Source organism: Monodelphis domestica, chromosome 2, assembly GCF_027887165.1.
Source record: "Monodelphis domestica isolate mMonDom1 chromosome 2, mMonDom1.pri, whole genome shotgun sequence".
Lineage (NCBI taxonomy): Eukaryota > Metazoa > Chordata > Mammalia > Didelphimorphia > Didelphidae > Monodelphis > Monodelphis domestica.
Window position 1 is genome coordinate 228005210 of NC_077228.1, and position 22315 is coordinate 228027524.

The 22315-nt window shown below is 37.3% G+C and overlaps 1 protein-coding gene across 2 annotated transcripts in view; it reads left to right on the forward strand.

The window, feature by feature from the left end:
- Positions 1-22315, forward strand: part of PITPNC1 (phosphatidylinositol transfer protein cytoplasmic 1) — a 424023-nt gene that overhangs the window by 180900 nt on the left and 220808 nt on the right. For both annotated transcript variants that reach the window (XM_007482775.3, XM_056817273.1), the window contains exon 2: positions 1337-1485. In XM_007482775.3, coding sequence (XP_007482837.1) covers positions 1377-1485 — 109 coding nt within the window. In that variant the 5' untranslated portion in view covers positions 1337-1376. The remainder of the gene's footprint in view (positions 1-1336; positions 1486-22315) is intronic.

A 22315-nucleotide genomic window follows, 5' to 3' on the forward strand; every position in this document is an offset into this window, starting at 1 on the left:
CTGTTTTGGACTTGGTGAGTTTGAGATGCATATGGGATACAGAGGTCAAAATGTCTCATAGAACATATTTTTTGGGACATTGTCAATGTGAGAGCTTATTTTATTTGAGTGTATGTGTTTATAACAGTTTGGGTTTTTTTGGCTTTTTCAATGGGGATTCAGGGTGGTGAGGGAATGTGGGGGGAAGAAAAGGCAAATTATTTAAAAATAAAGCAAAAATTTTTAAATTAAAAAAATTTTTGCAAAATTTTAATTGAAAAAATCCCCCCAAAATCAAATATAGTTGGTATTGTGAGACTGGAGTTTAGGCGAGATTGCAGAGCTAGCTATATAGATTTGGGATTCATCCAAATAGAGATGATAAGAAAATATAAGATCATGGGACTTAAAAGGTGCAATAGAAATCCAACCTCTTTGTGTTATATATCAGAGAAAAAGAATCCCAAAGATATTATGTGACTTGTTTAAAGTCACACTTTTGTTTCTATGTGACATTTTGTCATCGTCACAGTGAATAAGGGGGTTCACAAGCTGCACCATTCGATTCTGGTCATAACTCATTTGCCTCCAGCTCTCACCCAGGGTATATATAGAGATGAGTTGAAGGATGTGTGGCCAACTTTCCGGAAACATTTGAGTTCCTCTTTTCAGGGTTGTGAGAATCAAATGGGAGTACACAGGCAAAGCAATTTGCTAACTTTTCTTTTTCTTTTTTTTAAACCCTTACCTTCCATCTTGGAGTCAATACTGTGTTTTGGCTCCAAGGCAGAAGAATGGTAAGGGCTAGGCAATGGGGGTCAAATGACTTGCCCAAGGTCACACAGCTGGGAAGTGTCTGAAGCTAGAGTTGAACCTAAGGACCCCTCCCCAAAAACCCCCCCCCCCCCGTCTCTAGGCTTGGCTCTCAATCTACTGAGCTACCCAGCTTCCCCCTTTTTTTCATATTTAAAAAAATTTTTTTTAAATACTTTTCCATGTTTACATGATTCATTTTCTTTCTGTCCCCTATTCCCTCCCCCCTCCCAGAGCCAACAAGGAATTCCAATAGGTTGTACAGTAATTTGCCAACTCTAAAGTGCTATTTAAGTGCCAGCTGTCATTATCCTAGTGGTATGACCCCTGGATATTCATTTAACCTCTTTCTCTCTAAGCCTCCATTCCCTCACCTGAAAAACGAGGATAAGAATATTACCTGCCTAGTAGAGTTGTTGTGAGGATCAAATGAAGTAATATTTGTAAAAAGTGCTTAGCATAGAGCCTGGCACATAGTAAGTACTTTATAAATGCTTGATTCCCAGCTAAATGCTGATGAAAGACAGTTCTTTTTTCTTTGCAGTACAAGATAGGACAACTATATATGATCAGCAAGCATAGCCATGAGCAGAGTGACCGTGGAGAAGGCGTGGAGGTTGTCCAGAATGAGCCCTTTGAAGATCCTAATCATGGTAATGGGCAGTTCACAGAGAAGCGAGTGTATCTCAACAGGTGAGCCCCAGTTTCTATTTTCCCTCCTTCTATGACTTTCTCATGAAATGGAATGTTTCAAGGAAACTACTCATATGTGACCTGATTAGGTTAAATTCAAGCAGAGGGACTGATTCTCTATTTTAGACTGTTTTCTGGGTTAAAGTGATGACTATCTTCTGCTTGGCTTACCAGATAAATTATTTGCTGAATGTGATTTCTCAGCATATTGCCAAAACTTTTTTCATTTTACTTTGGAAATTTTAGGGTTGCTTTTTCTTGTTTGTCTAAGAAAGAAGTCGTCTCTGCCTTGCTGTCATCTTCCTGTTTTTCCAGTATTGGTTCCGGATACTGTTTGGCCACCAGCCATTGTCCTTGACTTTCCAACCTTATCTCTCTACCCCCCACAAAGAAAATGAAAATGACATTAAGATTAAATCTTCCCTTAAATGTCACAGGACTTCATTTTGTTCCTTCAGTGAACTAACAGCATTAGTAGGGGAAAAAATAGTTGGACTTCCAGTTTTTTCCTGGGATTTTAATTTTAATTTTTCATTATTCTAAACTTGACCAAAATCATCAGACATGAACATTTCCATATATCAAGAACAGAAAAAGAGAATAGATTTTTTTAACAACAAATATCTATTATAAACCTTTTTTAAAAAGTAATCAGTTTAATTCCAAAACTGTTCAGCTTGTCTGGACTTCCTTCTGTTCTTTCTGTTATGTTTTTTAAAGTTTCCTTTTTTTCTTGTGATGATACAGCTTCTTACTTTAAAATCTCCATTATAAGATAATAAAAAAGCCCCTGCTCCAAAATAAATAATCATAGTCAAGCAAAAGAAATCCATATATTGGCTACATCTAGAAATATCTTCTACATGTCTAGGCTTTTCTATCTTTCTACGGTGGTCATTGCATTGATCAGAATTCTTGTCTTTCAATATTTTTTTTTCCTTTTCAATATTGTGGATGTACAAATTGTTCTCCTAGTTCTGCTCACTTCATTCTGAATCTGTTCATACAAGTCTTAGGTTTTTCTGAAACTGTCTCTTTGGGTCTTTTTAACATTGAGATAAATGTCCATTATGTTTGTTTGCCATTATTTGTTCTGCCATTTCCCAGTTGATGGGAACCTTCTTACTTTAAAATTCTTTGGCATAGCAAAAAAAAAGTTTCTGCTTAAAAAGGAACTACTCTTTTCCTCTGATACATTTATAATAGGCTCTCCTACATCTAGGTCATGCATCTGCTTGATACTCATTGTGGCTTATTGTCTGAGATGTGGGTATAAGTTTAGTTTCTCCAAAATTGCTTTCCAGTTTTATTATAATTTTTGTTAGCTAGAGAGGACTAACTCCTATTGTATGTCATTAGGTTATTAAACCTTTTATTAGTATTAATTATTAACATTAATTATTAGGTAATATTAAACTTATTAAACATTTATTATATTTGTTCACTCTTGGGTATTTTTTTACCTAATTGCTTCTATTATTTATTAATTTTTTTATTTTTAAAGACCAGTTGCAAATAGTTTTGATCATTATTACTTTTTGTTAGAGTTTGAGAATGGGTAAATGCTTCCCAGTTTTTTCCTTCATTATTTCCCTTGATATTCTCAATCATTTCTTCTTCCAGATGAATTGTTTGTTTGTTTTTTTAAATTTAGTTCTATGAGATAACCCTTCCATAGCTAGAGTGTTATGGCATTGACTCTGTTTATTAAGTCCTAATAAATTGACAAAAGGTTGTTTTCAAAGGAAGAAATCACTAATAATTAGAGAATGCAAATTAAAATAACCTTGAAGGTCTCTTATAACTATACATAGACAAAAATTAAAAAAAATTAAAAAGGAAAATGACAGTTGTTAGAGGGATTGAGAGAACATAGGCATACTACTGAACTACTAGGGGAGCTGTGAGGTGGTCCACTATTTTGGAAAACAAGTTAGAACCACATCTAGAAAGTCAGTGAGATTTTCCAGTATGATGAGTGACCCTGGTTTATTGTCATCACATAACAAATGGCTTGTAGACCAGTGACTTCTGGCAGCAAAGCAATAATCTTAAAGCTCTGATTTTCCATGTTTCTTAGATGCCAGAATGACACATCTTTCCTCTTACAGGCCAAATCTGCCTCAGGCTAGTCTGGTGCTTCAGATTCCTTGTCAAAATGAAATGAGATATTTGTAGATCTATCGTCTAATAGTTAACAAACTGTGCTTCATTTAGCCAGAGCAGGAAAAGGATATTCAGCAAGGACATGATCTATTCATTTGGGTGCAACTTTCCTCCTTCTTTGTTAGCCATGATGGTCTGTGGGTCAGAAGCCTGAGAGAAGCAAACTTTCCAAGGAGACTCTTCATTGGATGGCTTTTTTATTTAGGCCACCACCAGCAAGGTGTCCATAGCCAAAGTTTTATTTAGCTCACTGAGTCAATTTACTCAACTGAGAACAATTTCAGTACTTTTTTCTTTAAAAAACAAACAAACAAAAAGCCCTTAACCCCTGTCAATGCTATTTATTGGTTTCAAAGCAGAAGAATGGTGAGGTCTAAGGAATTGGGACAGTGACTTGCTCAGGGTCACACAGTTAAGCACTGTCTGAGACCATATTTGAATCTAGAACCTCCCATCTCTAGCCCCCAATTTCAATACCTTTTTTTAGCTCTTGATTTGTTTACTTATTTAAAAAAATTTTTTTCCATGGTTACATGATTCATGTTGTCTCCTTCCCCTCTTCTCTCCCCTCTCTTGGAGTTGACAAGCAATTCCATTGGGTTATATATGCATTATCACTCAAAACCTATTTCTGTATTATTCATTTTTGTAAAAGAGTAATCCAAATTTCAATACGTTTAAAGGAAAAATTAGCCTAACTGCCTAGTGTTGTTTCTATAACTATTGTCAAAGAAGAATTGATAGTGGTCTTTAAAGGAAAAGCTAGTGCTCTGACCCAGTGGTTAGCACTGATTAAAACAACAGCAACAATCACAACATTCTTATCTAATGACATTTATTATTTTTCTCCTGTTTTCTTGTCATAACTGATTGGGCGCCAGCCTAATTATCTTCCCTTTACAAGCCAGACATTAATATGTGAGTTTTTATCTTATCCCTAGAAACAAACTTTTATGACTTATCCCAATCACTAACACATCATACCACTTGAGAGTATTCCCCTGACCCACCTCCTCCATCCCCACTTTCTAGCTTCCCTATAAGTCTTATTTTTCCTCTTAGAATATAAGCTTCTTGAGGGCAAAGATTGCCGTACCTTCTTATTTCACTACTTAACACAGTGCCTGTCACATATTAACAAAATAGTATCTCTGTCTATTCATTTTTCATTTTATGTGCCCCAGTTTATGTGCAGTCCCTTGTTTCTCCGAATCTCTTATAGTTATCATTTTAATACCACATTAATATTGCATTACATTCAGATCCCACACTTTGTTCAGTTATTCTTCCAACTGATGCCTCCTCAGCTTTGTTTCAAGATTCATGCTACCACAAAAAAGTCTTGCTGTGAATATTTTGGTATTGATTTTCCACAAAGTTCTTTCTTTAATACTTAAATTACTTTCCCAAATGAGGGCCTTCCCTATTTGGCCCGCACTGTTGTGAATAAAAGTTGGAAAATGCCCAAAGGCTGAGTCACAATGTAGTGGTCATATGTCAGTGCCAAGGGAATACTCAGATGTTTCAAAGAGAAATGGCCCTCAGACTACTCTCTTGCCTTCACCAGCAGTTTCTCCCATCCACAACTGCTCATTCCCCATTGGCGAGCCAACTTCCACCCCCTGTTACTCTCCCAATCCCTGTTTACTCTATCCCCAACTGAATTGGACTGTTCTTTCATTGCAGAAAGGTTTGAATCCTGTTACCAAGGTTTCCATGAACTCTCTGCATCATTCCTTTAACTAGAGAAACTGTACTCTGATTAAACTAAGCTCTTCTCATTTGCCCAGGGATGTAATACCAGGGAATTCCTGCATCATAATGAAATGCAAATGAGATTGAGCCAACTCAGTTATTAATAGCTGTGAATTCCCAGGATTTGGAGCCAGTTCAACAACCAACCAGCTGTTGCTTTGCAATGGTAGCTGAGCTTGTGGGCTGGGCCCTGGGGGATGTTTCCCTAAAATAATTAGTTCTTCACTCTCTTGCTTTGGCATCCCTAATTCAGAGGGGGCAGAGTGGAAAGAAGCACACAGAGAGAATAAGGGTTATCTCTCAAGCAAAGAGAGCTGAAGAAGACACAGGAGGATAGGCATACATCAGGTTTTTTGGCAGATGATTCCACCCTTTTCCCCTGGTATTCCATTAGTGAAGATCCTGTACTCATTAAGAATAGAGGAAGCTTGGGAAGAAAAGCCTCTGTTCAGTCCTAGTATCAGATGCTGAAATAGAAATGAAATTTGCCCAGGAGAAAAGTGGCCTTTGAAATGCTATCTCACTCTCCCTGCATGATGTCTGCTGATTGTTGAGACTGTAAAATGGACCTGTCCCACCTTGAAGTTGGAAAAAAAATATCAAGGAACAAAGAACAATATAATTATTTCATTTTTGTTCATGTTTGACTATGCAAAAATCCAAGAAGAATGTTTCACTGTATGCAGTATTTGGAATACATAGAAGAACATGGATTGAACTGTGCCTTCAAAGAACTCCTGGTATGATAAGAAAGCACAGAAAAACTGGCTGCCATTAGCCAAGTGTAAAAATGATCCTTCTAGAGTCACATACTCCAAAGTAAAAGATTCTTAATTCTGTGTCATGCATGGATTGCTCTGTCAGTCTCATGAAGCCATGGAGCACTTCCCAAAATAATGATTGCTTTTTAAAAAATTCATAACTGAAGGCATCTAGGTGACTCAGTGCATTGAGAACCAGACTTAGAGATGGGAAGATCTAGGTTGAAATCTGGTCTTAGACACTTTCTAGCTGTGTGACCCTGAGCAAGCCACTTAACTCCCATTGTTCCCCTCCTTACTGCTCTTCTGCCTTGGAACGTATACACAATATTGAATCTAAGATGGAAGGTGAGAGTTTTTTTTTTAATCTATAATTGAAATAAATGATAAATTTCAGTTGGATTTTATTTAAAATTAGGTATGTAATTTCCCCCTCCATTCACAGTCACAGATTCCCCCAAAATCTATATATTTCTATCTCTGGGGGGTTGGAGATGGGGGCTTCAAGGTCTGTGAGCTCCAGGTTAAGAACTCCTGTCTTAAAATCTTACCATAATGATTTTCTTTTTTTGCCCATGCTGCCTGATTGCCTAACAGTGAAATCCTTTAAGTACTTACATACATTTGATTGGAATCTAGGAAAGATAGTTCTAAGTTCTATCCTGGAGTAAATAACAATCTATGGAGATCATTTCTTTATTAGTTTTATCATCACAGTAAAGACCTAAAAAAGATGACTCAGTCATCATGATACAGAAATGACCCTAAGCTCTTGGATAGGTCCTTACTTATTTGGGAAAGCTATGGATATGGTCCCCATTGTATGTACTAGCTTAAGTTGGGAGAGACTCATTGCTATGAAGTTAGTTTAAAAGGTGAGCCATCACAACTCAAAAAGTTGTCTTTCAAAATGTGCTTGGGTTACGATCTGTATCTAAGGAGGGAAATTTTTTTAAATGTATTTTACTTTAATTTATTCATTATTTTTTTAATTACTGAAATGCATGAATCCTTATTCTTATTAGATATCATAGTATCCTAGTTAGAGCTGGAAATGGCAATGTGCTCTAGTACCTTCCATTTTACAGATGAGGAAACTGAAGCCCAAAGAGATTTTTTTTTTTTTTAGTGATTTACCAAAAAGTCATGTAGGTGGCAGGCAGCTAGTTGGCAAAGAGTGCCAGGCCTAAAGTCATAAGATCCATCTTCCCAAGTTCAAATCTGGCCTCAGACACTTACTAGCTGGGTGACCCTGGGTAAATCACTTCACCTTGTTTGCCTCCGTTTCTTAATGAACTGGAAAAGGAACTATCAAATCATTTCAGCAACTTTGCTAAGAAAACCCCAAATGGGATAAAAAATAATAAGACACAACTGAAATGACTGAATAGTATGTAGGTAGCTGAGTTGGGATTTGAACCCAGATCCTCTGACACCAAATTCCACATGCTTTACAATTAAACCATCATACCTCCACTATCTGTCATTAGCACTGATTAGACTTTGTATATGTTTTTTATGTGGGAAATATTTTATTTTTTAAAAGATACTTTATTTTCTGAATTATAGTAATTTTCCACATATGTTTTCAGAAATTATAAGATCCAAATTGTTTCCTTCCCTCTCTTTCCTCCCCCTTCTTGGAGATAGTAAGCAATTTGATGTGGTTTATACATGTATTATCATGCAAAACATATTTCCATATTGGTCATTGTAAGAGAATACTCATAAAATCAAAACCTCAAAATAAAAACACAAATAAACCAAAGCGAAAAATCATATGTTTTGATCTGTATTTCAACTCCTACAGTTCTTTCTCTGGAGGTAAATAACATTCTTTGTCATAATAAATTATGAGTATTTAGCATATGCAATTTCCTCTAGCATAGAAGAACAATAAGTGATTTCTCCTTCTTCCTCTGGATTTCCTAATAAAAGGCATCCTAAAAGAAGTGCCCAATACTTATTGGTGACTTAACTGACTCAAACAGTATATATAGTATATGCTATATATTAAGTATAAAATAGTATATGCTAAATATACTACTTAACCTGCTATGTGCCAAGTACTGGGCTAGGTTCTGGGGATACAAAGAAACAAATGAAACATATGCTTTCAAACTTACATTCTTTCTAGAGAGATACATGGTTATATATAGAAAATAAGTACAAGATCATTTTGGTGAGGAGGAAACTAAGTAGTTTAGGGGATAGCAAGCTGACTTGGAGTCAGGAAGACCTGAGTTCAAATTTGACCTCTGATAATTTTTTGTTTTTTAAAAAACTCTTACCTTCCATCTTATAATCAATGTGTTAAATATTGGTTCCAAGGCAGAAGGGTGGTAAGGGCTAGGCAATGGGTCACACAGCTAGGAAGTGTCTGAGGCCAGATTTGAACCCAGGAACTTCCTGTCTGTAAACCTGGATTTCTATCCACTGAGCCACCTAGAAGCCTCCTCAGGCACTTAGTAACTATCTGACCCTGGGCAAGTTACTTAGCTTCTGTTTGCCTTATTCCACTGGAGAAGGAAATGACAAAGCACTCCAGTATCATTGCAAAGAAAACCCCATGGATATTATGGTCCACAGCATCACAAAGAGTCAGATATGACTGAAAGAGTGAACAACAAAAATTTGGATGGGAAGAGGCACTAGCAACTAGGGGAATCAGGAAAAGACCTAACATAGGAGGTATAATTTTAGTTTGGCTTTGAAAGAAACTAGGAATTTTAGCTAGAGGAAAGGCAGAAATGCATTCCAGGCGCAGGGGATGTAGCCTGTGTTAAAGCATGGAGATGAGGGATAGAAAGTATTGAATGATGACTATGTACATGAAGATGGCAGCATATAATGGTGCTAGAAGCATGAAGGATTTTAAGTGCCAAAGATGAATTTATTCTTGATCCTAGAGTTAAGAGAGAGCCACTGGAATTAATTTATTGAGCAAGGAAATGTCACTCTTAGCTCTGTGCTTTAGGAATATGAATTGGGTAGTCCTGTAGAGGAAGGATTTGAGAGAGGAGAGACTTGAAGTAGAGAGAACAATTAGGAGGATATTGCCAAAGTTTAAGTAAAAGGTGAACATTCTGTTGCCTGGAGTCAGGTCAGCTGACATGGTGGTGTCCCTTTATTCTTTGTTTAAATTATGTATGAGGAAATATTGGCAATGACAATGATGATGATGATATAGAAGGAAATGATGATAAACAATCAACCTTTATATGGTATGTTAACATTTGCAAAGCACTTTACATATATTAGTTTTGTTCCTCACAAATTTGAGGAAATACTATAGCTGTAACTATTTCCAGCTGTGTAGTGAATAGAGTGCTGACTTTGGGGGACAGGAAGACCCAAGTTCAAATCCTGCCTCAGACATTATTATTTGTGTGGCCCTGGATAAATCACTTAATCTCTCAACTTCAGTTTCCTCATCTGTCATAAAATGGGGGTCATAATAGCATTGCACTTACCTCCCAGGGTTGTTGTGGGGATCAAATGAGATAATATTTTAATGAAAAATTTTAATGTTAATTTAATTATTTTAATTGTTATTTGACATTTAATTATTAAATATGATGCTTAATTATCTAATATTTAATTATTGAATGTAATGTTTAATTGTCAAATATAATTTATGTATATTTCTATATTCATCTTATATAAAATTTTCCTTTTAATTTAACTATGAAAGCACTATGTAAATATTATGTATTCTTATTACCTGATGGAGGAAATTGAAACTGAGATAGGTTAAATGAATTCCTAAGGGTCATAGAACTAGTAAAGGATTGAAGGAGAAATTTCAACTCAGGTCTTGACTGATATTAAGCAACTTTTATGTAATATAAATCAGCTCATGTCATGGAGTTTAAACTAAGGCACAGGAAATAGGGACAGTCTGCATTGCAGGCACATGATTAAGTAGAAATTATCTTGGATCTGTCCCATTTTGTCTCAACACTCCACTTTTGTGGAGAGTTAGGGACATTGACCTGCCAGGAGCTCCTTTGAGGTAGGGGTAGACTAGATCCAAGATAGCCTTGGCTAGATGATCTCTCCTTTCTTTTCCTATCTTTGTTCTCCTTTTAGGCTAGAATTTTAGGTCACATCCCATAGTTTTAGCCTCAGGGTATGATACTGTTTAATAGATTCAGCAGAAAAGCTCCTTTCTCTGGTTCCTCCAAAGGGAAATAATCCAATGCCAGATAGAAAAGGGTTATCACTTATTTTCCTCACTTCTATCAAAAAGTAGTTAAACTGAAGATAACCACCGATAGGTTGGAAACATTTTCATAGCAAATGGTGAAACAGAAATCAGATAAGTTATATGGATTAGGATAAATGATAGAATGCACAAAAGTAAACAAGTTCCTGTGAACTGGAATGACCTCTAGGAATTGATGCAGAGCAAAAGGAGCAGAACCAGGAGAACATTGTACAGAGACTGATCCATTGTGGCACAATCAAGCAGCAATGCAGTGACCCAGGACAATCCATAAGTACTTAAGAGAAAGAACTGTGGAACTAGAAATGCATTAGAAAAATATATGCTCCATCATGTAGTACAATAGGGATCTGATCAGGGTTTTGATGTTAAAATATCACTCTACTGCATATATGAATAACATAGAAATGTTTTGAACAATGATACATGTATAACCCAGTGGAACTGCTTGTTGGCTTTGGGATGGGGGAGAAGAGAGTGGGGGAGGGGGGGGTGGACCATGAATCATGTAACCAATGGAAAAATATTCTAAATAAAAAAAAATTTTTTTAAAGAGTAAATAAGTACTTGGATTAGGAATAAGATAAAATATCAGAGAAGAATTTCTCTGGAGAAGCCTGCTCTAAGCATTCTCTAGGGTGTGCTGGGAATCAAGGGATATCTTGAAGGAGCCATCCTTTCTCTCTGAAACCTTTATTCATTGTTATTCCACACTCTCTCAACTCTAATCTCACTCCTGGAATGTGGCATCACTAAGATCTAGGGTCTCCCAGTTCAATCCAGAATGGCTTCTACTTCTACATACATAACAAGCAAACATCACATAGACTATCTTTTCTTTATTTTCAGGGAGCAGTTCCTGAGCTCCTCAGTTTTTCTCTTCCTCCATAGAAAGGCTCAGGTGTCTCAAATGCCAGAGATAGTTCATGATGGAATGAGTTCATGATAGAATGAGTATGGTGCTCAGCTTGGAGTCTAGAAGACTTAAGTTCAGATCTGGCCTCAGATGTTCAATAGCTATAGGAGCCTGAGTAAGTAACTTAACTCCTGTCTGCCTCAGTTTCCTCAACTGTAAAATGAGGATAATAATAGCATCTACCTCCCAGGGTCATTGAATGAGATAATACTTATAAAAGTTCTTGGCACAGTGCCTAGCACATAATACTTGATAAACACTTTCTTCCTATTCTATATTTATAGATCTATTATATATAGATAGATTCTACATTTATAGATAATTAGGATTTTCAAAACCTTTTTATCTCTTTTGATTTTTTTACCTTATCCCTGTGAGGTAGGTGCTAATATTACTGCTCACATTTAACAAATGAGGAAACTGAGTCTGGGAGATGTAAAGTGGCTTACCCAGGAACATTGGCTAATAAATGTCTGAAACAGGATTCAAACTCAGGTCTTTATGATTCCAAGTCTGTACTTTGCCATCCAGCTCTATATCCACCTTACACAGGTGACACAGCTAGGAAGTGCCTGAGGTCACATTTGAACCTAAGACCTTCCATCTCTAGGCCTGGTGCTCAATCCATTGAGCCACCTCATTGCCCACACAGAGTCATGTCTTTTGAAATCACAAATTCAATCTATATCAGACTATATACTATCCCAGGGAGGTGGAGAGGGAGGAGGGGAGAGAATCTGAATTGTAGACTATGAGAAAACAATTGTCAAAAATTGTTCCTACATGTAATTGAAAAAAAAGGTTTTAAAAAAGAGTCATGTCTTCAAATGCATAAAATAAAAGGCAGAGAATCCCCATGGAAACTAATTATGTTGAAATATAGTTATCAATAATTAAAAACCAAAACAAATTCATAAAGCTCAGAACAAGAAACCTTTCTCTCCATAGTAACTCTTACTCAGAATCATATGGGAGCAATACTTTTCATTTTATCCCTTTTTTACAGCAACTCTTTGTGTACCATATCCTGATTCCCTTACTATTGGAGAGTACAATGGGGAGAGATTCTGGTCTGGAGTTGGGGTTGGCATAGGAACTTGGAATTGGAGAAAAGATGGAATCTATTTTTGGATTTGTTTTTCAGTCATAGAGTGTCATGTTCTTCATCAACACGGATGCTAGATTAATTAGCCTGTCCTGGCAGGTGCCTGTCAGGGAGAGTTGCCAACTTCCAACTATGATGCCTCTATAATATCTGATTTGATCCATGTGGAGAGAACAACATATCTCCCACCAGCCCTAAACACCACACTGTGTACTTGCTGGATAAGGAAAGAAGGTTCTGTTTGTTCCATCATTAAGCCTAAATGGCCCTTTCCACATGACACAGAAACCCTTGAAAGGTCCTTAGGGCTTGAGGAAGTGAGATTGGGCAAGCTCCTTAATGTGACTGCATATTTTTGGCATTAAATGGGAAGCTTCGGCTAAAATCTCCAATATTTACTTCCCATGCTGAAGAACTGTCTTTCTGCCTCTGCCTTTATTTCACAGTGGCCCATACAGGCCAATAAGAAAACCCAGTTAAGATCAATGTCACTGTCCCAATCCACTTGAGAATTTTCTGGTGAGAGAGAGCATAGATGCCAGGACAAAGTGAGATCACAAACTTCATCCACAGTTATGGAATTTAGAGCTAGAAGAAACCCGAGAGGCTATTAAGTCCACCCTCTTCATTTTACAGATGAGGAAATTCAGGCACACAGAGGTGACTTGACCTCTCAGAGGTCTCTCAGGCACAGGCTGTGAGTTACTATAGCTAAATGGCTCATTCCCACACATCCTTCTACTTCATTTTCATCATCAACAGAATCCGTAGCCTTCTGGTATTTGTACTCTTCAGGTGAAATATGTTGTTGAGTTGTTTCCGTCGTATCCAATTCTTTGTGACCCCATTTGGGGTTTTCTAGCAAAGATTCTGGAGTGGTTTTCCACTTCCTTCTCCAGCTCATTTAACAGATGAGAAAACCGAGGCAAGCAGGGTCATACAGCGAGTAAGTATATGAGGCTAGATTTGAACTCTAATCTTCCTGACCTATCCACTGTGCCACCTATCATCCCAAGGTGATATATGCTAGTCCTCCAAGTAGTTTATGATTCAGGAGAACTGAGAAGAGGCAAATGTGGAAACTAAAGAATGGAGCAACTGAAATGGCTGACTTAGTGGAATCAAAGGCGTATGATAATTTTGATATTCATACCTAATCTCTTACATCTTTTATTTCCAGTCAGTGGTACCTGTGTGTGTGTGTGTGTGTCTATATATATATATATATATATTCATATATATATATTTTTATATATATAGTAGAGGTATTTCGGAGATGTTTGCTATTTCTTCAACCTGTTCTGAACACCATTTTTTCCAGGTTATGTTTACTACAATAGCCAGCTTGCATTCCTTTTCTTTTCCTATTTTCTCTCCCTAGTCTAGCCTGGAGGAAAGAGGATTTAGATAAAATCTAATTAGTCCAAGTATTCCAAGTATATTTTTGTAGATTGGTAGAGAGTTCCACTCAAGCTCAAACCTCTTAAACATACAGTGATTGAGAAAACATGTAGTCAGGGTCTGGATCTGGATCTTCCATCTGTCATTGCTGTTACCAAGCTGTTTGTGCTAAAGAGCAAAATCATTCTCATTATTCATTTTCTCCCAGGGTAGCCTCTGTTTACTGATCTTGAGCCCTCTGGAAAGGAAGTCCATAAAAGAAAGAGGCATTTTTGGCATCAAGAAGTTAAATCCGTTCTTAATAAACACTAGAGTCCTACTGTAGAAGTTGAATGGAATAGGTTCTGATTTACATGTTGTTTTTCAAAGAATTTAATTTGCATATTCATTGTTTACTTAGAGAATGTTCAGGAACAGCCCTGCTTCATGGTTTCCAGTTTGCTTTCTGGTTGGACTCTCTATTGAAAGGTTAGAAAAATGGTGGACATATTTTATGTGGAGAAGACCATACTTTTTTGAAGATCATGTAGTCCAGTCCTCTCATTTTACAAAAGGAGAAAGAAGTTCAGAATGATAGGTAGGTAGGTAGATAGATAGATAGATAGATAGATAGATAGATAGATAGATAGATAGATAGATAAAGCATTTATTAAGCTCTTTTTTTAAATTAAGTACTGGAAATGTGAATATACAAAGAAAGATAATCCCTGCTCTCTGATAGTTTAAGTGAGCTGCGAGGCAGGTATGTGTCTCAATGGATAGAGAACCAGTGCTTGAGCCAGGTGGTCCTGGATTCATATTTGGTTTTAGATAATTCCTAGCTGTGTGACCCTAGACAAGTCACTTAACCCCAATTATTTAGCCCTTACTGCTCTTTTGCCTTGGAAATCATATTCAGTATTGATTCTGAGGCAGAAGGTAAGGGTTTAAAGAAATGTACAGACATTCAGGAATAGAGCAAGGAGGGAAGCGAGCATGACTAGCCTGGACACTTCCTCAAATGGAGGTTCTAGGCAAGAATTTACCATTGGGAGGAGAAACGTCAAGGATCCCACAGCTATTTAGTGGGAGAAGTAGAACATAAAGAAAGGCCTTCTGATCTCTCTTGATTTTCTTTTTCTTACATATAACCTCCCTCTTAAAGTTGGTTTGGTCTCTCAAGAATTGTTCAGTTTTTCAGTCATATCCAACTTTTCATGACCCCATTTGGGGTTTTTTTTGACAAAGATTCTGACATGATCTGCCATTTCCTTCTCCAGATCATTTTACAGATAAAAAACTGGGAGCAAAGAGGGTTAAGGGACTTGCCCAGGGTCACACAGATAGTAAGTGTTTGTGGCCACATTTGAACTCAGGAAGATGAGTTTTTCTGGCTTTGGCCCTGGACCTCAGTCCTCTGTGCTATCTCGTTGTTCCTTTCAGAAAGCAGGAGATAAATCTCATTTCCCTTATAATCAAAAAGGAAAACTTACTGTAGCATTCCCAACAAATAGTCTGGTCTTGGAATTTATAAATGAAGACTGGAGGAAAAATTCCTGTCTTCCAAAATAGCCCATTTCATTTTTGGATAGCTTAGTTGTTAGTATTTGTTGATATCAAACCTAAAAGTGTCTTTGTAGCTTTCACAAGTTGTTCCTGATTTTACTTTTTGAGGTCAAACCCCTCTTCCACAGGATACCCTCTCTGATGCTTAGGCACAGAGAGCTATCATGGTCCCTGTAGTTCTTTCTTCTATCTGGCCTAGCATCCCAGCTGATCTTCATATAACATGGACTCAGGGTTCTTCATCATCCTGATAATCCTCCTTTGGACACTCTTCAGCTTATCAGTGACCTTACAAATTGTTGGTGTCCAGACATGAATGTGATACTCTAGAGGTGGTCTGACCAGGGAAGAGTATAGAACCATCACACATCTTGATTCCTGAAAGCTCTGCCTAAGATTGCATTGATTTTTTTTTAACCCTTTACTTCTGTCTTAGAATAAATACTGTGTGTTGGTTCCAAGGCAGAAGACTTGTAAGTGTAAGTGTGAAAATCCCCATTCCCTTATGTGAGGATTAGATTTTAATAGTTTTGAGTTAATTATAATTATGATAGGTAACTAATAAAATCATAAGTGATGATATTAATAGGTTTGTGATTATTTTAGTATAGTATAAAAGTTTAGAATTAAGTAAATAACTACTTTAGCATAGACCTTAGTGTCAGCCTCACCCTTCAAAATTGCTATATAATGTACCCTCAGCAATCATGATCTTGAACTTGTGACTAGGCCTTCATTAGCATAGAGGCTTTTGCCTTGGTTAAAAGCCTGATGACACCCCAATGACACCTCTTGACCCTTGTGTATACCCAACACACTCTAGTATACATCATCAGACTTTTGCCCCGATTTTAGGCGTGACACTGCTTCCTTACATCACCAGGCTCAGAAAGTAGGGTTTAGGTTCCCTACTCCCCTTGGATCTATCAAGTGACTTCTTCTACCAATGAGAAGTATTTCCTAGTTGTCCTAACCAATGAACATTGCTTCTATGTGCCTCTATTTTTAGATGGGTATAACTATTGTCTTGGATTATTTTTGTACAGGTATAAAAGTTGTGATATTCCTTGGGGATAAAAGAAGGTCTCTCACAGTGCTCAGGGTCTTTTGGTCTTGACCAGAAGTCAGGCTTTATGGTGGGATTTGGTCCTCTTACAATAAACCTAAATTCTTGGCTTGGAGACTCAGTTTCTCTTTTTGTTAAGAGAATTTTTCCAACAGTAAGGACTAGACATTGGGGGTTAAGTTATTTGCCCAGGGTCACACAGCTAGAAAAAGAATTAACTTTTTTTAAAGCTTTCTCATATACAGCTGACTTGTATAAAGCCTACAACCTACTAAACCCACAGATTTTTTCAAGATAAGTTTCTGTCTAAAGATGCCTCTCCCATCATGTACTTGGGTAGCTCATTTTTTGCATTTAAGTGTAAGACTTTACATTTATCTTTATTGGATTCCATTGTCTTAGATTCAATGAAGTGCTCTCACCTGTCAGGATCTTCATGGATCACATTTCTGTCAACCATTCAGCTGTCCTTTATAGTGTCAATTGTATCCTTTGCCAATTGGATGAACATACCATCTATGCCTTCATCTAGGTCAATACCAAAATGCTCATTTTTCTCAGGGCCAAGCACTGGTCCCCGTCTTACCCTTCTAGAGGTTTGGCAAGTTGAAATTAAACTAATCGTGACTATTTTTTAAAAAACCTTTACCTTCTATCTCAGAGTTGATACTAAATATTGATTCTAAGGAAGAAGAGCACTAAGGGCTCAGCAATTGGGGTTTATTGCTTGCCCAGGGTCACACAGCTAGGAAGTATCTGAGGCTAGATTTGAACCCAGGATCTCCTATCTTTAGACCTGACTTTTTATCCACTAAGCCAGATAGCTCCCCCTAATGACTAATCTTTGAGTCTAGTCATTTCACCATTTCCAAATTCCTCCATCTGTACTATTGTCTAGTTCACATCTTTTCATTTTTTCTACAATATTGGTGGTAGTAGTAATAATAATAGCTAATGGCAATAGCTTGAATTTAAATAGTGGTTTATGGTTTGAAAGTGCTTTACAAATATTATCTCATTTTATCCTCACAATAACTCTGGGAAATAAAACTGATCGTTATCACCATTTGATGATAAGGAAAAAACTGAGATGTTCAGTGACTTGCCCAGATTCCACATAACTGTAATGTGGCAGAGGTGATATTTGAACTCATCTTATTGACTTCAAGTCTAGCACCCTATCCAAGTGCTTTGCCAAAATCTAGGTAAACTGTAGCCATAGCATTTTCCCTTAATACATCATGACAGGTTTTGGGTGAAATTTTGTTAGCCCTTTGTGATTACAAAAATCATTGTTTCCTTTTCTATATTTTTACCCAGTGTTTCTTTTAACAGTCTGTTCTAGATAAACAAAATATAAATCTCAATATAATAAGATTAAAAGTCAACCTGGGGTTGGGGTGGGGATGGCAGGGAGCCAAGTGGCAAAGTGTATAGAGAGCAAGATCTAAAGACACGAGGACCTGAGTTCAAATGCTCATAATGTTCATAAACTTTCTACCTATGTGACCCTGTGCAAGTCACTCAATTTCAATTACCCAGTACTTGCTCTTCTGTCTTAGAATTGTTACTAAGACAGAAAGTAAAGGTCAAAAAAAAGTGAAGCTTCCTGGCCTGGAATTTAAGAAATATTCTCTTCCCAGTTTTGAAAATCAGGACATTTGCCTTTGTCCAGTCTTTTCCTGCCTCTTCCACAATATGTCATATATCACTGATGGTGACTCCACCATTGCAACTATGCCAGTTTTTTCATTATTTCAGTAAGTCATCTGGCCTGTGTGCTTATTTACAATCACCACCTTCCCTTTCCCTGCTTGTCCTCCTCTATTCCTTTTTCAAAAGCACTAGAGCTAGCTAGCTAGGTCCATGTGTGGGACTTTCACAGAGATTCCCTTGTATGACTCCATTCTCAGCTTCTGACAGTTTCCATTTTTATCTAAGTTTGCACTGCACTGTCATTTCTGGTGAAACCCTTCTTTTAGGAATATTTTGTCATTTTAAAAGTTTCACTTATTTGAGCATAATCTTTTTTTCCCCCTACAACCCTCACTTTCTGTCTTAGAATCAATACTGTGTATTGGTTCCAAAGCAGAAGAGTAGTCAGGGCTAGACAAGAGAGATGAAGTGATTTGCCCTTGGTCACATAGTCAGGACATATCTGAGGCCAGATTTAAACCTAAAACTTCCTGTCTCTAGACTTGGCTCTCAATCCACTGAGCCCCCATCTAGCTGTCTCCCAGCAGAAGGCATCAAGATAAAGCATTTAAAAGAAAATCATGGTCTTGATGTTAACTTTCTTGGATCTCTACTAGAGAAGATTTAATTTGAGAAGCAATTTAGCCTACTTGCTAGAACCTTCTGCTTCAATTTTTGTTCAAATCTTAGGTCTAACTTTTTTTTTTTGTAAACCCTTCCCTTCTGTCCTGGAATCAATATTTTGTATTGGTTCCAAGGCAAAAGAGTGGTAAGGGGTAGGCAATGAGGGTTAAGTTGACTTGCCCAGGGTCACATAGCTAGGAAATATCTGAGGCCAGATTTGAACCTAGGATACCACCCCCCCCACCCCCATCTCTAGGCCTGGCTCTAAATCCACTAAGCCACCCAGCTGTCCCTCCCATCCCCCAGTCTAACATTTGATGCAGTCATTTAATGATTCTGAGTCTCAGCTTCCTTATTTGTAAAATAAGAATAATATTTTATAATATCAGAATTGTTGTCAAGACAATTTTTGACAAACTTTAAAGTACTCACTATAGAAATATGGAAAACTATTATAATTATGCCTTCTACCCTCCTTCCTCCGGCCTTTTCAGGACTAAACTTAGTGTCATTTAAGAGTGATTACTTTTCATGATCCAAAATGTAAAATTCTCCAAATGGCATGAATTGCATTAGTAGGAATATCAGGACTAATTGGGGTTAAATTTCAGGTTGAATGTAACTTCAGAATAAAATGGATTATGAAGCTTTAGGCTACTACTAGTAGAGAGAGGCTGTAATTTTTGTCCCTAAAGATCTTTAAGAAGATTGGACTAAATTATTATAAGAGGGATCATATATAAAAGGCATTTCTATACCCTTTGATCCAGTAATACCACTGCTATCCCAAAGAGATTTTTTTTTAAAAAGGAAAGAAAAGAAAAGGTAAAGGGCCTACTTGTATAAAAACATTAATAGCAGCTCTTTTTGTGGTAGCAGAGTTGGAAATTGAGGGAATGTCCATCATTTGGGGAATGGCTGAACAAACTGTAGCATATGATAGTGATAGAATACTATTGTACTATAAGGAATAGGATGATTTCAGAAAGAAATGGAAAGACAGATTATCCACGTAATAATAGATAATCCACATGTTCATAGATAACCTGCATAAAATAAAGTTCTTTAGGGTCATGAAGAATTAGGCACAACTAAAGGCATCACAAAGAGTCGGATGCAACTAAAATGACTGAATTACAAGTATGAACTGATGCAAGTGATATAAGCAAAACCAAGAATACAACATACATGATGACTTCAACAATAGAAAGATAAAAAAAAAATTTTTTTAATAAACCCCATGAATTATAATGGCCAATCTTGGTCTCAAAAGTCATTTCAAGTCAACAAGCATCTATTAAACATCTAGATTGTGCAGTGGATAGAGCACTGAACCTGGAGTCAGGAAGACTTCCTGACTCCTCTTCCTGAGTTCAAATTTAGCCTCAGACAATTACTAGCTATGTGACCCTGGGCTAGTCACTTAAGCTTCTTTGCTTCAATTCCTCACCATTCAAATGAACTGGAAAAGGAAATGACAAACCACTCTAGTATGTTTGCCAAGATAACCCCACATGTGGTCACAAAAAGTCAGACAGGACTGAAAAACAGCGAATCAACAACATATGCCAATCTCTGTGCCGTGCCCTCAGGGACTTCAAATTATAATTAGGAATGTATGGTGGAGATGCCATGTAAAGCTAGGTGTGGTGCAAAGAAGATGCCTAAAGGATTAAATGGAGATAATCTCAGAGCGAAGGCACTGATATTACGCAGGACCTGGAAAGGCTTTTATAAGGTAAGATTTTAGCAGGGATTTGAAGGAAACCAGGAGGCAGTGGTGATGTAATGGGGAAGTATCCTAGAGGTATATAAGATGTTTTAACCCTCCTAGGAACTCCACAGGGCCAATTAAGCACCAAACCCTTTGGTTATGAAACAAAGTTTATTTTAACAAAAAGGGATAAGAGGAATTGGTAGCTAATGCTATGACTCTGACACTCTTCAAGCTACCTCCACCTAGCTCCTAAGTCTCCTGCTTAATGAGAGCCTTCTGGTCTTCTTTAGGCCTTACCTACACCTCCCCATGCTATCTAAAACACTTTCCCAGGCTATCTGACTTAACCCTGATCTTCCCACCATTAATTAATAAAGAAAGAAAGGTGAAAACCTCTGGATTTGGCTGCTGAATTAAGTAACTCAAAGTTATAGGTGGAAAGCTTTGGATTACCTTGGCCAATAGGAATACTGGTAGATGGACCACTGCCAGATGATAACTGGACTCAGGGAAATTAGGTTTCTCCAAGTAAACCCTCTACTTGGATGCCAAAGATTTTTCTCCACAAAAATCCTGACTGTCCAGGGAGAATCTCTTAGAGCAAAACCCCTTCTTCTGCTTGAAATTGTAGGCACAGACAAAACCTACTCCCAGCTCAGATGATATCCAAGAAGGAAGTGAAGTTCAGTTAATTTCTGTTTTAGACTCCCACAATTCCTTGCTACCCAGAATCCTTTCCCAGGATTTATCTTAAAATTCCCTTCTTTCCACTAACCCTAGAAAACAGACCATCCCTAACATTCCTACAATGAGGAGGAACAGAGAATTACAGATATGAGGTATAGTCAGTACAAATTTAGAATTCAGAGAGAATGTCGGGCTAGGATTAGCAAGGAGACAAGACACTAGGTTGAAGAATACGTGCAGTGGGATGAAAAAAGGTGTAAAAAGCCTGGAGAGACAGGAAAGGGGAGAAGGCAGATTTTGAAGGGCTTTAAAAACAAAATAGATGATAGGAAATGTTGAGTTTGAGATGCCTGTGAGACATCTATTTTCAGTGTAAGTGTAACTCAACAGAGAGAATAGTGCATATATTCAATCCAGGTTCATCTGTATAAAGACAGATATTGGATCTTTAGGAACTAATGAAACAAGCAAGTGAGATAGTACAAAATGGAAGAAAAAAAAAGAAAGGCACCAAGGACAAAATTTGGGGGGACACCTACAATTTGAAGTCATGGCATGGAAGAACAACCTAGAAAGGAGACTGAAGAGGAGTGGTGAGAAAGGGGAGGAATATCAATAGAGAGCAGTGATATGAAAGCCTAGAAGAGAGAGAGGACCTAGAAGGGAAATGTAGTGATGGAGAGTAAGGAATGAATGTAAACTCATGGTGATGATTTGTTTCTCTGGAAAATAGAAAGTAAGAGTCTCTGCTGAGAGGACACTTGAAGGATCCAAGATTTTGTACTCTCGTTCTTGGCTTGGATCACTGCCCTGCCGTGTTCGTTGACATTTTTCATGAATTGCTGTGATTGAAAATTTCACAACACTATGGACAGCCTGACTGATGGATGAACAAATTTAGTCCAATCTTGAGGTGATGTACCTGTAGTCACTGCACCTGGACTTGAAATCTTTTTAGCATTATTAGGACCCCACAGAGTTTTTACTATGAAGTCCAGGGCCATTTCTGTGACACAATGAAGAAAAAAACTTGAATGTAGGAATAATAACAGTAGCTGTATTTACTTAGCAACTTATTAAAAAACCCATACCTTCTGTCCTAGAAGTAATACTAAGTATCCATTCTAAGGTAGAAGAGGAATTAGGGCTAGGAATTTAGTGATT